This window comes from Cydia pomonella, chromosome 16 (assembly GCF_033807575.1).
Source record: "Cydia pomonella isolate Wapato2018A chromosome 16, ilCydPomo1, whole genome shotgun sequence".
Taxonomy (NCBI): domain Eukaryota; kingdom Metazoa; phylum Arthropoda; class Insecta; order Lepidoptera; family Tortricidae; genus Cydia; species Cydia pomonella.
This window is the reverse complement of record NC_084718.1, coordinates 20,517,024-20,535,295: the sequence shown is the minus strand read 5'-3', so window position 1 is coordinate 20,535,295 and position 18,272 is coordinate 20,517,024. Positions and strand designations below refer to the sequence as shown.

The 18,272-nt window shown below is 38.9% G+C and overlaps 1 protein-coding gene across 2 annotated transcripts in view; it reads left to right on the top strand.

Annotated features, from left to right (window-relative positions):
• The first annotated feature begins 4,182 nt into the window (after window positions 1-4,182).
• LOC133526187 (uncharacterized) overlaps window positions 4,183-18,272 on the top strand; it is a 34,138-nt gene continuing 20,048 nt past the window's right edge. Inside the window, exons 1-4 of one of the 2 annotated variants that reach the window (XM_061862692.1) lie at window positions 4,183-4,974; window positions 7,315-7,649; window positions 8,529-8,705; window positions 9,292-9,424. In XM_061862692.1, coding sequence (XP_061718676.1) covers window positions 4,845-4,974; window positions 7,315-7,649; window positions 8,529-8,705; window positions 9,292-9,387 — 738 coding nt within the window. In that variant the 5' untranslated portion in view covers window positions 4,183-4,844 and the 3' untranslated portion in view covers window positions 9,388-9,424. Of the gene's footprint in view, window positions 4,975-7,314; window positions 7,650-8,528; window positions 8,706-9,291; window positions 11,724-18,272 lie in introns of those variants that run through there. The other variant, XM_061862691.1, reaches the window with a different exon arrangement.

Sequence of the window (18,272 nt, the reverse complement as noted above, 5' to 3'; positions counted from 1 at the left end):
GGTCAGCTGGTGAAACACTATTACATAAGATCCGGAATGAGTACCTACATTAGGGGAAGTTTTAGAGTCCCGCCAATAATAGACAAAGACAAAGAAAAACGCCTTAGATGGTACGGCCACGTCCAAAGACGCGAAGAAGACCACCCGGTAAAACTGGCCTTGAGCCTGCCTGTAACCCAGCCACGCGGCCATGGAAGACCGAAAAGGACCATGGAAGGTCGAAAAGAGACCCTCAAATTGACAAAAACGCCGCACGAAATCGTGCTCAGTGGAAGATGCGAACGAGACGGGCCGACCCCAAGTAAATGGGACTGCCGGTTTAGGGAAGAAGAAGCACATTACACTGTTATCAATCCAAGCAGAATTAAAGGGTTGTGGCTGTAATCGTTGACTCGAAGTTCGCGCAGATCCGCCTCCACCATGTCGCTCGACACCTGGGGCGTCCGACAGGACGTCCTTCTGCTAGGCAACTCAGGTACGCTCTTTTTACGTTCCGATCTTTATCCATTCTCTCAAATATATTTAGTATCAATTATGCACATGTTCAAATGATCCAAAAATACTTTAAGCTTAATAAAAAGGGAATTTAATGCTCCCATGGGTTCAGTTTCGTTACCTGTGTAAGGTCGATTTTTGACTAGTTTTGATTCGTTACTCACATTTGCACTATAGATGAAATTATAAGACAAACGGCTATCAGTCATTCAATTTTTTATCTCCATTCTGGTCTGCCGGATTTTAAAAGAAATGAACACTTATTTTTATATATTTTTTTAAACATTGTTTAAAAAAAACACTTTTTTCGTTACTAGATTGCTGTGAAGGATTTTACATGTACGAAATCTACACGTTTGGGTTCGTCTTTGACATCTCTAAAAACTGGTCAGAGATTTTAATTTTAAACTAATTAACACAAAAGTTATGGCCAGTAAACCAGTTTTTTGGATTAAAGTTGTTCAACTTTGATGCTAAATATCTCGAAGACAGTGAACTTTGAAGTAAATATGGTATATTATTTTACTTACAGCCGTTGCTTTTAATACGATAAGCTACAAAAAGCATTAGAAAACTAAAGGATTCAGATCGAAGGTCACTGGCGTTAGGGCCCCCTTTAAGGTACTTACAAAATTAGTGATTCAAAATGAGTGAGTGTTTCAAGCTTTGTCTTTTGGACGACTCTCCCTGGGAAGTTGGGAACTGCGTTTACATTATCGCAGAAATATCGCATTATTCGATACGACTGCACGAATTCACATCTGCCAGCAAACTCCAAGGGTAGTATTTGCAAGTACTTGTAATTGTGGGGTACACGATGAGTTCTCAAACATGCTCACCAAATAACAGTAATGCTGTTTGTCGATGCTCTCGAGCTCCAGGTCCATGATGGCTGCACTCGTCGTCTCATTACACTCAATCAATTAAAGATATCTAATGTACCATATGTTCTTGTGCATAAACTTTCATTCATTCATTCTCATTCGTAGTTACTTCGCTACAGAGCATGACTTCTATAGTAATCTAAATTGTATTTTTTTTCTTATTTAATGTATGTTAATTATAAGATGTAATGTTTTGAAAAGATGTGTCCCGCCGAGTTTCTTGCCGGTCCTTATTGGGATACTCTCCTCCAATTGAGGGGGATTTAAATCTTCTCGGGTCAGAGGTGTAGGGTTAGAGCCGGTGTAGCTTTATTTGACGTTCATAAGCGCATTTTAATATGCCTACTTGAATAATAAAATATATTTATCTTTAAAGCGACCACAGTAATAGTAGGCCCACCACGAGTAAACACTTGACGTTTATGTTAGCGACTGCGTAAAATCTCAGTCCATCTCGCTCGCACTGACGTATCCTCCTGAGTCACAGAGGCCTTTAATCCAAAACGTAACTTTGATTAACTAAGTCAAGGTTTCAAATTTAAAAACGAAAGTAATGATTCCAGGGATTTAGGAGAGTATTGGTGTGATAGAGAGGGAATGCGATCGAGGTCACGCAGTCGGCAACGTAAATGTCAAATGTCTAAGTACTCGTAGTACGCCTACTGTTACTGTGGTCCATGTTGATATATCCTATGTCCATGATTGTCTGTCATAGGGACCGTGAGCGTTGGAGGGTCTGTCATCTTGTGGCCTGAATTGGAACCCTAAACATGTACATTTACACGTCACGTGTTTTCTTGTGCATAGTAGGTTCTGCCATCTTGTGGGCTACATCGGAACAATAAACATCACATTTACGCCTCGCGCCAAAAATCTGACGGCTCCTGTGCTGCCTCCTACAGTTCATGCACGCTCCCTATAGGACTATCAAAAGTGCGATCAAAATTGAAATAATGTCAAGTGTCAGTGGAAGTAAGATTGAATTTAGAAATAATATGTATATAATTGCGTAAATAATTGTAACAGTTTATTCCGAATCCAAGGTATCTCGTAAATGTAGCCTCTCCTATTTTCTAGTTCGCTTACCTTACGTTTATGAAACTCTGTCTGCCTCTTTCACACTCTTGAAATGCTCAGATGTCGGAATGACTTCCCTTTTGCACACTTCGAATATGTTTAAGCGTTAATGTCATTTTCTAGATCTGTGAGACCGACAGATTCATGAAAGACGATAAATCTCGACCATCTTAGGGCCGCCAGCATCGTGGATGACGCGAACTATACGACCAGTTTGTATTGATCTCTGAATACGCATAAATGTTCGCTTGTCAGGACCACATTATACTAGATATTAGCACAGTATGAGCAGATTCAATCGCGAATATTGTAAATCGACTCGTTATAGTTGCCTCTCTATCGGTCTTGCATAAAGTGTAAGAGAGATAGATAACGAAATTTCGATGTTCGTGGTAAGCCCTCATGAATAGTAGGGCCCAAGGGAGGGTGGGTTTCGATATAAAATACAAACAATCAAATTAAACATTGATTGATAGGGTGTTTGGTGCCTACTCGCATTACAGAGGGAATCGATGTACTCGTAGGTACAATTTCCAACTTTAAACTTGAGGATTTACAAACTTTTTTTATTACAAGCTTTTATTAAACTTGCAATGTAACTATCTATGTTTGTATACGGGTCAAATCTTGCAAGTAAAATTTGACCCACTTCCCGACTTCTAATGAAGCTAAGAATTTGCACACATATGTAAGTCGGGCCACGATGCCATATTATGGTGCACTCGAGCTGATCTGATGATGGAGACAGGAGGTGGTGGTAGGACACTGCCTACTTGTGTTTGGGGATTTTAGAATTGTCTCGAAGAGTATTAGTTGCCTATGGGAAGAGTATAGTCAGCGATAAAGGCTTGTACCAAAAATTAAATTTGCAAAAAACTTATTTAGTATTTTAATGTAGAATTTCGTAACATATCGCTCGTTTGTTTGAAATGCATGCTTTAAAGTAAGTAGGTAGGTTAATATTTTAAATTTATTTAATATTACTTAAGTAATTATTACTCGATCTGTCGGTAACATAGGTAACCTTTTTATGACATTTGATATGTAATTAGGAAAGGCAGGATATCTATGCATTCTTACTGTCAAGTTGGTGTAAATGTTACCGTGGTTAGGGTCTACTTATATGTTGGAGTTCCTGACTATAGTGTGAAGGAAAGGTAAACATAATATATATGTGCGGACACAATGTAGGTACGTACAAGTAGTAAGTACACATAGTCACATACATATTAAAGTGTGTACTGTAAAGAGATGCGGTCTATCGGAGGTGGGGAATGTAATTACGCTCGAGAGGTAGATTTCTGATAATATTTAATTCTATTTTTTCTTTAAACTAACAACAGAAATATCGTCTATCGTTGTTGCTTGCCACCTTCAGAATGAATCGCCTGCAACTCTTTATTCTTTCAGCAGGGCAATAGTTCTGAATTCAAATAATCGTTGCCAGTTATCTCCCACGAGACTGTGAAGGTTTCCAACCTTTCAACACTACTATAGGGAGCGTGCATGAACTGTAGGAGGCAGCACAGGAGCCGTCAGATTTTTGGCGCGAGGCGTAAATGTGATGTTTTTTGTTCCGATGTAGCCCACAAGATGGCAGAACCTACTATGCACAAGAAAACACGTGACGTGTACATGTGCATATTTATGGTTCCGATTCAGGCCACAAGATGGCAGACCCTCCAACGCGCACGGTCCCTATAGAAAATAAACATTATATTTTAACACTTCCACATCTCGGGCCGACTCTAAAACTATATTATTTATTCTGTACCTTGAAAGTTCCTCGGGAAAGGACGCTAGAACCCTGCAGGCGCACAACCCTTATTTATTTCTTCCGCGGAACCCTCCTCCGCAAAAAGCGCGGAAATTAAACTTCCGGGAGGTTATTTGGATGTTTTCGGTACAAAGAAGAATGTAATGGAAAAAGTTGTTGAAAAACATATTAATAAATTTGTGAATATGATCGTGGAGCGGTGTTTGAAGTCACAATGGAGTGAAGCCGACATTTTGTGAGGAGAATTTAGTAATTTTTTTGCGGGTCTGTATATAGGCGGCTACAAGTGCACGTTACAACAGCCGCGCGTGAGATATACTACCCGTCTCTTTATAATTAAGTCATACTAACCCGCTGCCAAAAAGATTACATCCTCATCATATACATACTTCTTATATCTATGATTACATCTCTCACATACAATCGATCGATCTATGAATCTACTTAAAAAACGCAAACACTTTCAAAGTATTAATAAAACCAAACATAAATAATGCGCATATTGGTGTCGGTCGCGCGGCGGGGCCGGCCGGGCCGGCGGTGGCGGGCTGGCGGGCGCCGGCTGCGCCCGGCCGGCCCCGCGCCGCGCGTCAGTCGCCGCTCGCGCCAGCATGGAGCACCTCATCGCCGCCGTGCGCAACTACCCCTGCCTGTGGAACACCACGGCTATAGAATATCGCGACCAAGAGCTCAAAGACGCCGCCTGGGCTGAGGTCATGAAGGAAACTAGTCTATCATCAGGTAAGTCAAAGCTGAACGCGTGGTAGCATCGTCGTATGATGTAGCATCACTGAGCGTGAACCGTATTGAAAAGTATTAAGGTTCACTTTCGTTTAGCTGTATGTAAATGCATTGGCGTTTTTCAAAATGGCGTCGTTTAGTAGCGTTAATGATTCATTGTATGTCGGTCGTTAGCCTTGAGTTCAAGGTCATGCGATTATGTAATACGGAAAACATGTTACTTTGATCATTATTGATTTCTTGTTAATGTTTACTTCGCGACGTCGATTGAATAGGTTTGGCAATTGAAATCAATATGTATTCCGCTTTTGCATTGTTTTATGAACTTTATTTCCAACGTGTAAGGTTTACTTTACTTGTTTTTCGCTTAGTTTTAATGTTGATTCGATTTTGTAATTTCGTAGTTTGTTATATTATATCGTTATTATATTTTTTTATTGAATGGGGTAGAAGATTAAAATATCTGCCAACTTATATGTTTATTATTTGGGAACCCATTTTTATTAATCGTTTATAAGGCAGAGGGAATATATTTCCCACATGATTTTAAATTAAATTTAAAGTGATATAGGGTTCAATATTGCATGATTTCTGACATCCTTATGCCGGATACTTATAAAGGGTTAACGCAGTATTTAGTGTACGACCGGTCGGCTGTTGTCGGGTAGGGTACCTGCTCGCCGCGAGGGTCCGGGTTCGACCCCCGCTTGGGTCACTCTGGGGTGCTTATTTATAGAACCCCGACGCATACAACGAGCTGATTTAAAACATTTTAGAACATTAATTTATTGTGAATATTTAAAGGGAACTTTGATATTACATTTTTGAAGATAGGTAGGGACTTGTTGTATTGTTTGGTTAAGGTAAATGCACCAATGTTGCACCTCTTGATTTTAATATTTTCAATTAAAGTAAATGAGACCTAGTTTATCGAATCTTTTGAATGAAGGCTAAAGGTCCACCTCATGGGATCGAGCACTTAGTTATTACAGTTGATAACTGTATTTTGTAAATGACTTTATTACCAATTTTAAATGACTTATTTTTTATTCTTGTTTATATAATAGTCATCTAGGGAAGTTTTTAATCCCGTACGTAAAAAAGGGGTGTCAATATGTTTGACCTTTGAGTGTACATGTGTGATCTTAAGCGGGTGAACCGATTTGGATGTGTTTTTTTTTGTTGAAAGCGGGTTCTCTGGCTGTGGTCCTTAGACAATACTATGTTTTATTGACATCGGTCATCCTTTTCAAGGACATCAGCTCTTTTGTTAGTTGCATTGAGTTTTAAAGTTAATATTATTTAGATGTTGTGAATTGTAAAATAATAAATGAAGTTAATATTACGACATAAGGTATAGCGTGATTTATATTATAGAATATACCTACTTGTTTGTTTATTGGCGTACATTTGTATGCTTTCGACTGTGTTTAATTGATCAGCATCTAGCAGAGGTTTAATTAACTTGATGAATGTATTTCAATTTCAATCAACTTGAACCGATTGTTAGCAATTTGCAAAGCTGTTCGATTCCACTCGTGGAGCGGTTTGGTCTCTTTAGTCGAAGGGTGGGATTATGTAGGTACCTACCTATAGAATATAAGGTAATAGCTAAGCGTTATTGATTCTAGTAGAGTTTATTGATTTTAAATGCAAAAGCTCGTAAACGTCGTAAACGCTATTCTTCTTCAAAAACATTTATGAAAATATATTGATTTAAACCAACACGATTTTCGTTCATAGTTTCGCGTAAACTTACGTTTATTATATGGCCTGACGTTTCGAACCTGACGTTACGCTCGTGGTCACAGGCAGACTGGCGAGGAAGTGTATCAACATCTTGCTGCGCGGGTTTAGCGAACTACCCGCACTTGATCTTGATTATTCACTTGTACGCTAGAGTTGTCACTTTGCCTACACACAATACCATATAATAAACGTAAGTTTACGCGATTAAGTCCCGTATTCGTTTTAAAACGATTTATGAGAATGTTGCGATTTATCTAGAAGAGTGGCAAAGTAAGTTGAGTTTTGAGTTGTGTCCTCGTGTTGCCAGGTGCGTGGAATTGACGTTTAAAAATGTATCCCGTCTGTATGGAGCTCTTAACTTTTCGATGTCTAAAGGAAATGAAACGAAAATGTTTATTTGGGTGACAAAACATAGTAACAATTACATATATGGTTAGATTTTTTCAAGTAGATGTATATCAATATAGCAGTCTTCACCAGTGTCAGAACCCCGCTCTTCCATTTGGGGTTTCCATAAATAGCTACATTATTTAATGAGCTTTGAATTTCAATAAAATGTGTATGACGTTAAAACTACGCGTTTGTTCACAGTAAAAGAAGTAAAACTGAAATGGAAAAAGCTTCGCGACTCTTACCGAGATGCGCTAAAACGCCAATCGGAAATGATGTCCCGTGAACCCTCGGCCCGTAAGAACTACCCCTGGAAGTACATGCAACACATGACCTTCCTGCAGCCTCACATGTCAGCGAGAAAGAAGCCTGAGGAACCACCTCCGCCGGTGCAGAACGGGCATGAGGATCATGAGGAGCAGGAGGAGCAGAACGGGCACACGGGGTCGAGTGAGGACTCGGAGACAGAGGATGAAGAGCCGAAGAGGAAGTCGCAGCTAACGGTTATTGATAGGAAGTTGGATTATTTGTGTAAGGTGAGCATGTTTTGATGTCACTAGTTATTCATTAGGCCTCCTCTCATGCGCGAGAGAGCTTGAGCTATATATAGTCCGCAGTGTCCCCACGCCGACCCAATACGGGTTGGGGATTGCACATACGCCTTTGATTTTTTTTGCTGCAGTGTTATTTTCCTTCACCGAAAAGCTACTGTTAAATATCAAATGATATTCCTAACAGAAGTTCCGAATAGCCTATTAGAACGAGCCAGATTTTGAATCCACGACTTCCGGATTGAAATTCGGACGTGAGATCAACCATCACCTCTTCCATAAAACCTAGGTTACATAAATTCTCAAACACATAGAACGACTTTCATGTACTCAACTTTTACTCGATTACATTTGAATACTTACGTTAATTTTGCCCACTGAATGTTGGCTAGAAGCCAGCGATTCTCTATTACTACCTCATAGTTTGTGCCTACTTCTAGCGCTCCGGATATCATAAACTTTAAACCTAATATTAATGGTGCCAGAATATAATTTAACGGTTATGATATGACTTTGTTGTTTGTGTTGGACACTAAGCAAGCTATGCAGTCAAATACGTAGCAATATAATATTATGTCTTCCTTGTTTAATAGTTTCTTATATGGCAGTATTTTAAACATGCTCTAATTGATTACTTATATGTTTTGCGTCTTCCTAGCCAATGACAATAATTAAAGTTTCTTTTGATACTGATTATGGTGGACATGCAATTGATGTAATATGTATTGTTCTGCGATTTTGCATTGTTGAATCATATCGCAGTTACAAACCTGCCACAGCGCAGCACTAGGATTAATTTGTCCTTTTTAACAACAAGCAATTACACAGCTTCTTACTACGTTACTGACTAGTTTAATTCCCCAGGCATCAGGCAAGCGGCGCTCCGGATCCTGGCGACGGCGGTCGTCTCCCGCACAACCAGCACCGGACCCCATCGACATCTTCTTCAACAGCATGTGTCAGTCCACCAAGCGGTTTCCATATCCTGCGCAAATCAAGATAAAACGCGTGTTATTCGACGCAGTATTAGCCGCTGAGGAGGTAAGAAAAGAATGTATCTATTCATTTAGCCTTTATTGCACAAAAGAAAAACAATCTTACAGTACAAAAGGCGGACTTAATGCCACAAGGCATTCTCTACCAGTCAACTTTAAGGCTAAGCAGAGAGATTAAATTTTAATGTTCCACAAACACCGACAAAGACAAGTTTTTGGCAAACATTTCATTTTTGGTACAAGCTTATATCGCTTACTGTACTTATCTTTCTACAAGCAACTAATACTCATTGAGACAATGCAAAACCAAACAAAATTATGTATTTTGCTTTATTTTATCATAAATATCCCATTGCCTCTCCTGTCTCCATCATCAAATCAGCTCCATGTCGCTATTCATCCATGTTAATATTGCATTGTCATCCGATTTACATATATATGAAAAATTCCAGCTCAATTAGAAATCGGGAAGTGGTTCAAATTTAGCTTCTAAGATTTGACCTATCTTACTAAACAGACTAACAGGGCAAGTTGAATAAAAGCTTGTAAAAATTGACTTTAATCAATTTTACCGGAGGTTACTGGTGTAAACCTTTCCGAGAGTCTTAATATAATTTAATCTTCCTTCCTAGGCGCTGCTAGCCGAGCAGCAGAACTACGCCAGCCTGTGGGCCCGCGCGGCGTCATCCTCCAGTAGTGAGGCTGAGTCAAAGCCCGATCCCTCCTGAGCGCAGCAGCGCCAGTACCGCCGCTACCAGCGGTACTGTAGGTACCAGTACGCTTACGCGTACGGACTGAAGACTGAACCATAGCATGTGAAGCCGTTCTTTTCTTGGCTGCCACTTTTTTGACTTTTGCGTTCTGTGCGTTGCTGACGGAAATAATCAGTGTGTCAAGTCTCTAAAAGTCTACGCAAACTTTGTTTTTAAAGCCTGACAAGATTCTCATTCGTTTCATTTGATTTGGTTTTTTTGCATGTTTGACAATCTTTTTTGTAGTTTTTGTGGTAAAATCGTATATAGTTGCGAAATCTTCTTGTTGACATCGGTGACATTCGATGACTTGAACGTCTGTTGTCAAAAAATCACCTTGCTAGTAAAATAAATTAGTATCATTCAAAATCCGCAACATGGCGATGGCCAAATAAAATCTTGTCACATTATATAACCCTCTACATTTTACTCTATTACATTTGAGTGCATTTTATCGATACAGGTCTGAGATTGGTGACTAGATTTTAACTAAGTTCTTGTAAAGGCCAAATACAATAATTATTTTAAGATAAGGATCAACTATTTTTGAAAATGTTTCGTAGCTTTAGTAAGTACAGTCAGCGTCAAATACTCTGTAGCAGTCAAAGTGGCCAAATAGTTCGGTACACCATACTAAATATATGGTGTACCGAACTATTTGACTACTTTGGTTGCTACAAAGTATTTGACGCTGACTGTACCTACTTGGTACCTACCATCAGTGGCCAGGGGCCACGACAGGGACACATTAAGCGTCGACTTAACTAAAAATAAAAACACATTCGCCACTAGGCTACAGCCGTAGCGTACGTCATAGCCGATAACATGAGTTTCCCGGTATGAAGCGAAAATGCTTCGTAGAGGCAAAACTACAACGTGTCGTGATTAGCGCTGAATGGGTTAAGTAGAAATCATATGCATATTTGTATATTGACATAAAAAAAACTGTTTTCGGCCTAAAATTATGATCCTTCGAAAAGTGTTTTATATGAAGTTCTTTATAAAATAATGTACATATATGTATTAATAATGTTTTACCAAGGAAACTAAGTTATCCTGTAAAGTTCCACAAGTTAAAAAAAAACATAATCGTTGTTCCCTGAATTAAAATTAAAATTTAAAATAATAATTGAAATAAGTCAATTTTGAGGCAAATACGTCTATGGTACCTAAAATATTCACTAAATCACGGACAATATTTTAGCAACAATGGCGTAAGACCAATAAATAATTAATGTAAAATTTAAATTAAACCTGAATGGGTGTGAATTAGGTTAGTGCTAGATTCTAATTATTATTGATATTAGTATCTGATTACCAGTAAACAGTATTGATATAAATCCTTAGTTAAGCATTTTATACCTGTATTTTTTAACGATCTCAAATTTGTATATAAATGTACCAGTAATTGATAAAGTATAATAATAGAGTATAACCATTTTATTAATATCAAACACTGGTACATTTACCCTAGATTTTATTTTATACTATGCATTCTTTGAAAAAATAGCGATGCCAATTACTGGAACGCTTACCCTTTATTTTATACGTAATTATTAAGACAAATTCAAAATCTAAAATTCATTAAGAGATCGCCAAAATTGGTTTTAGACTAACACTATTTCTCGGGCCCAATTTCTTGACTCTCTCCCTAACTAATCTGACTATTCCTGGGGGCCTAGCCAAGATGGCAATCGTTGATATGAAACGCCAATTGAATCTCAAATGTATGAAACCACGTGACTTTTCGTAGCATCTGTCTTCCTGGTATATTTTTTCTTTTGGTTCGCGTTTGTAGATGTACGATTGTCATCTTGGCTAGCCCCCCTGTACTCCCTAAATGCCCTAATTCCTTATATATCGAGTAACCTGATAAATAGTGTAGTCTAAGGGCCGATTTTTCAGTACCATTTAACTCGTCCGATAACTATTCTAACGAATTAAGTTATGAGAATGACACATGAGAATCGTGTTATCAATGGAACTGGGGACTGAAAAATCGGCTTTAAATTTACTTGAAGCCCTATAATTTGTACAGTAAATTGTAATAAAGGAATTGAATAAAAAGAGAAACGAGTATTGGCGCAGTTTCTCTCCCCCTCCCGTTCCCCGCCCGCGGCTTGGACTATAAATACCTAAGTGGAGCGGTATCGGCCGATGACCTGCGAGCTAGATTGAGCTCGGTATAGGATCGCTAGTTTGACATGTGTGATGTATGATGTACTAGGGCTACTTGAAGTCTAGGTGTCGTACCTATACTTGTATTATACAGGATAGCCCAAAAGTTGACAAAGAGTTTTTAGGAATATTTTTCTTATTTAGGTATACGTTTTTTTACAAAATGTTGTTAAAAGGTTAAACTACAATCATTTGATTAAAACAAAGCGTATTATACAAGGTGCCCGTGAGCATTGCGAGAGATTTTAAATAAGCATTCCTGGTAATATTTAGAAACTAAAATGTCATATAAAATTTTCTGGATTAGGCCTAGTTTCAGAGATAATTAAATGTTTTTCGAAATCATTATTTCGCCATAAGTCGGTACAAAACACATTTTTGGCTGCAGTATTGCCACTTTGAGGTCTAGTCTGGACATACCAATTGATTGACATTAAAAATTAAAAAAATGTATTCGAGAGGCTTACCCCCAAATAAAAAAAAACTTGTTAGTTAATTTTAGGTTATGTGTTTATCAATAAAAAATACGTTTTATGTACAGGAGTGTTAAAAAAAAGGGTTTTTTTTTTAATGTCAAATTTCACAAAAAGTCATATAACATTTTTTGCTTCTGTTGCCATCAGGAATGCACCGTTAAAATCTCTCGCAATGCTCAGTCACCTTGTATTTAATATATTCTCATTTAGCTTTCATGGTTCTCCGCGTTACAGGCTTAGCCTAATGCGGAGCCCCTGACATATTCTGTTCTTTGCTTTAGTGATAATAAAATGTATTTTTATTCTTATACAGAAATTCACGCAAAAAAAATTGTCAACGTATTTTTTGCCACCACGTATAAAAAAAAGCTTACTTACTTTTTATTTATAATCAACTAATCACAATTACAAGTATGCCAGTAATCCTTGTAATTTCTACAAGTCAATATTAACAAGCCTACGAGGGTTACGAGTTACTGTACCCAGGTGCCAAGTTTCTTGACGTGTCAAACACTCAAAATATTCTTTATTTAAGTAGGCCTAGCAAGTACTAGCAACATGCACTTTTAATTCGTCTTATAAATATTATCTTAGTGTATCAGAGCAATATATATTGTTCTTAATCTTTTGAACGCCACGCCTATCGTACGCGGCGCGTAATCGTGAACCTTGTCGGTACGCGTGAAGGTTGATCAGATATTGGGCTGTAGCCGCGCGCATCATATGACGTCTATGGCGGTCAAAAGGTTAAAAATATTGAGTTATTGTAGAGAAGATGTACTTAGGTAAATAGCTTTGGCTAAGATTCATTTTAAAGTTTCTATTACCTTCCAATAACCAGATGGTTATAAATTACTTTGAAATTGGATACAAGCATGAATTCCAAGGGATAAGTACCGAAGTTAGTAATATTTGGACCCGGTAAGTTTTGGACCCGGGTATGTCCTTAAACTACGTCCAAAAGAGAGGTATGGGCAATGTGAATGTCATCTCGCCTTGTGTGGTAGGGCACAGCACAGCAGATGTCATTCCAGATCTAGAGCAGAGCCCAACTGGGGAAGTACCTCCACCTTACAGAAAACCGCAGCCAAATAACACTTGACCCTACTCATAGTGTTGTGTTCCTGCCGGTCAGTAAGGTTGCCAGAGCTCAACGAGGGGGGTGGGGTTAGGGTCGGCAACGCGCATGTAACTCCTCTGGAGTTGCAGGTGTACATAGGCTACGGAGACTGCTTACCATCAGGCAGGCCGTATGCTTGTTTGCCACCGACGTAGTATAAAAAAAAAATAGTATAATATTGTTGCCAAACAACGAAAAAGCGCTGATGGCTTAGCGGTAAGAGCGTGCGACTTGCAATCCGGAGGTCGCGGGTTCAAACCCGGGCTCGTACCAATGAGTTTTTCGGAACTTATGTACGAAATATCATTTGATATTTACCAGTCGCTTTTCGGTGAAGGAAAACATCGTGAGGAAACCGGACTAATCCCAACCAGGCCTAGTTTACCCTCTGGGTTGGAAGGTCAGATGGCAGTCGCTTTCGTAAAAACTAGTGCCTACGCCAAATCTTAGGATTAGTTGTCAAGCGGACCCCAGGTTCCCATGAGCCGTGGCAATATGCCGGGACAACGCGAGGAAGAAGAAGAAGATTGTTGCCAAACAACGCCGCGAGACCACAATGACTCCGTTAAACCCCAAGCAGGTGCCAATTGTGCACGTTCCCTAATGGCCGCATTTACCCTGCAAAAGTCCCCGGATTCAAAAAAGTCGAGAGCAGGTAGCTTTAAAAAGTAAACCGTTTCTGTGAACACGTAAACATCCGAACATATGTTTGTGACGGAACACAGCTGGTTCAAATTCCAACTAGGTACAGTCAGCAGCGGATGAAACAACGCGTCAGAAGTATCTGCCGCCCTCGAATACTTCTCTAAATAAAACTATCTCTACAGTTCGCGCTATCTATTTGGCAGTACTAATTCATAATTCATTTATTGCATTTATAATCATGTGTTACATATGGTCTTACAAAGAGCATTTTACAGCTAGTGTTCACGTGAACCCTGTTAGGGTATATGGCAATATATTTATAACTAAAACTAATTAGTATTTTCTAAAATCGTGATATAATATAAAGGTTTTCAATCTAGTACCGTGTTTTGTTTGCCTAAGAAAGATACGCGATTGAAAAGCTTGATTATATCACTATTGTATACAATACTTTTTCCACGAGTCATCTAAAAAAATATTTTTTTACTATAAAACCTAAATAATTAATGAAAATTGGTAAGTATCTCAATCTCAGTATACAAAAATGTGGACATAAATCCTCCGCGCCCGTGTAGCCTTTTCTATGGGAGCGCGGTGGCACATAGGTGGTCATTACAGTTGACTACAGCGTATCGAAATGAATCTTATTAGTAGTTGAGTACATAAAAATACATACATAAAAATTACGCAATTATAGTTTGGTATTCGAAATCTTAATTCAACCATTACAGTCGACGAATAGAAAAGTACCTATTTGTCATTTGCCACAGTCTTAATTTTTCTACATACAGAGGCATATACCTACATACATATATATTTTTGTAAATAATACTTTTGACGCGTGTCGTGATCCGTAACTTTTGCTGACTGTACCATAGTACCGCGTTTAACGCAGAAGTTTTCAATGTTAGTTTACAGCTGCGACAAGGTTCTAAGTTTGTGTTAGAATTCGTGGAAGATCAGCTGATGCGTTCGGGATTTATCGTTTACTTGGGCATTTACATTGCATTGGGCATGGTGCCGAAAGGACGCGCTTTGGCATCATGTTTCATCCACTTTCGACCTTTTTAGTTGTTACATTTATGTTACGGCGTTTTGAGACTTTTGGGCATGAAAGGTGGTTCCATAGATTCAAAAGGGCGTACTAAGGTGGACCAATCGAGTTACTTATGTCGTTTTTAGAGGTAGATACAATGTTGTAGTTTGTAAAAGGCGTTACGCATTACAAGAGTAGTGTTACTTACGTCGTTGTATTTAAAGGGGCGGAAAGGACATTAATTGCGGATAGAAGCACTTCAGGCCATTAGTGATTAGCGAGAGGATTGGCGGTTGGAGAGGAAACAGATGATACGGTTGCCGGGAGGGATCCATTTGCGAACCGTGAATAATTACAAAATGCATGTGCATTTGTTGTCGGTCTCTTGGTAACGGGGTGTTACCGGCGACGTTCCACGAACGCACACCACTATCTATAAAAATAGCAAAAGAATCACGTTTGTTGTATGACTTGTATGGAGGCCTTCTCAAATATTTATTTTATTCTATTTATATTTATATTTATTCACTTAAATACAATGCAAGTAAATGCAATGCAATGTTTTATTCTGTTTTTTAGCGTTTGTTGGTATAGCGGCAACAGAAATACATCATCTGTGAAGAATTCTACTAAGTTTCACGGTTCATGAGATATAGCCTGGTGACAGACGGACGGACAGTGGAGTCTTAATAAGAGGGTCCCGTTGGCCTTTGCGTCTATTGCAGACGATTTAAGCATTGCTGTTTAGACAACGGGTTTGGTGACTGAGGGCCGATGCGTGAGCGGCACGACCTCCCACAATTTTGGCAGAGAAAGCTCATGCCACCTGGGGTTCCAGTCCCGGTTTGCTTTCTGCGACACCTTCTGCTATCTAATGCATTAAACCAGGCTTGGTCGCATAGCGTTATCCCCTCCACAACACGCTTGCGCCATCCATCACGGTCTTCAGCTAAGGTTCCCAGGCATGGTGGTCGATTTCAAATGCTGACATGTCTCGCTTAACACAGTCTTTAAAGCGCAGCATCGGTCTTCCAACGTTCCTTTTAGCATACGCAACTGCACCAAGCAAGATACGTCGAGGTATTTGGGTCTTTGGGTACGGAATCTATAAAAAAAAATGAAAGGCTTACCAATATTTATAATTTAGAACCTTGAAGACGATATAGCATACATTTTGTCCTGGAATTTATTCTCCAAAGGGGTGTAATTTGGGTTGCAGTTGTACCAAAGTAATATGGGTAGGGTGGAACGACTACGCGGACGAAGTCGTGGGCGGATGGTAGTAAATGTAGTAATAAAATACAGAAATAGTGTCATTATACATATATCCAGGTTTTGAAGGAGCTACTTACGTAAATTTTTAGGACGTTTTTCTGAATTTTACAATGGAGGACTTCTTCTTCCTCGCGTTGTCCCGGCATTTGCCACGGCTCATGGGAGCCTGGGGTCAGCTTGACAACTAATCCCAAGATTTCGCGTAGGCACTAGTTCTCTAGGAGGACATTTTTCGTAAATACCTATTTTTGAAACATAAAAATCCTATATTTAATTTGTGCAAATAATCGAAAAACATGAAAGTGCCATTTAAAACAATCGTCTGTTTTAGTCTCCTCTTCTCCTAACAATAATCACTAGCATTCTAAAATTAGTCACGTGATTTCAATCTTAAATCTTGAATTGACCTTTTGTCTGTGTTCTGTGTATAATACCCTGACCTGTCCTGTGACCCTGGTAGTTTTTTTAGTAATCTTTTTGCATTTTTTTTACGTTTTTCTGCTCTATATAAATTGATATAGCATAGAAGTTTGGACCCACGATTTTTGTCCACCACATAAAATCGTCACGTGAAATCGTGCTAAGTGAACTCTGATTTAGACGTACCAGCATCAGCTGCCTGTCTAAAACTAAATAATAATAATAACATACATAATAAATGGTGGAAACTACTAAAGGTCAGTGTCATTTATTCAAGTTCAGGGAAATGATTTTACCTGTAGGTAAAGACCTGCATGTGGTAAACCTAAAAGCAGATCCAGTCATATCTAAATCGTAATCAGTATTCTGAAAACAAAACGAAACCACTATTACTGTGCAGCTGTATTCAAATTCGGCGATTGGCTCGCAGGAGTCACAGGTGTCGGCATCGGGTTGCATCCAAATTGATGGTAATGAGGAACGAATGTTCATCACATCTACATCTTGTACAGTCAGCATGAAATAGATAGTGGCGGCTAAAGTTGCCAAATATATCGGAACACACCCTAATTTGTGTGGTAATTATACGATATAAATATTTGAGGTACACAATAGAGAGTAATTGTATTGTATTTGGTCACTTTGGCCGTCGCAGTCACTATCTATTTGATGCTGACCGATTTTAGTGTTATTACAGTGGGATAATCGTATGTTGCAAGTTTATTTGGGTTTTTAGTTTGGGTACTAGATAATCTAGATATTACTTACTTATCTACTAGATGTAACCATGGGAACAAATAAAATAATTTTGTTCAAGATCATATATTTAGTTCAAGTTTTAAATTATAAACTAATATCATATACTAAAAAAAAAGCTACGAAGGGATGACAGAAGCGCCTGGCGTCTGTTGGCTTCTTATGGGTTAATGACATCAGAAAAATCGCGGGCACTTCTGGATGAGACTAGCCCAGGACCGGGATAAGTGGCGTACATTAAAATAGGCCTGATACAACAAAATGATGACGATTAATGATGAAATTGATGAAGAAGCCCTCCAGTAGTGAAGGCCACTGGAGACCACAGGAGGGTTTCGTCACATTTTCTTTAGTATAAGACATCTATTTCAGTATATAATTTACCAGGATGTACTTAGTTATTATCGAGAAGAAGAAGGAAAGAAAAGATTTGAGAGGAGGTTATTTAATGTAACTACATATAGGTAGTTAAAGTGAGAGCCGCACCATTTCAATATTTCTCTGAGATCCATGTAGATTCCCACAATACAGCAGCAAGCAGACTGTACCAACTTTTAGTGTGAGGATCACTGAATTATTTCTTTTGTATCATTCTTATATTCGTGAAATACATATATTCTGTATTTGATAAATTTATATTTTTCTTCCTCGCGTTGTCCCGGCATTTTTGCCACGGCTCATGGGTCCGCTTGACAACTAATCCCAAGATTTGGCGTAGGCACTAGTTTTTACGAAAGCGACTGCCATCTGACCTTCCAACCCAGAGGGGTAAACTAGGCCTTGTTGGGATTAGTCCGGTTTCCTCACGATGTTTTCCTTCACCGAAAAGCGACTGGTAAATATCAAATGATATTTCGTACGTAAGTTCCGAAAAACTCATTGGTACGAGCCAGGGTTTGAACCCGCGACGTCCGGATTGCAAGTCGCACGCTCTTACCGCTAGGCCACCAGCGCT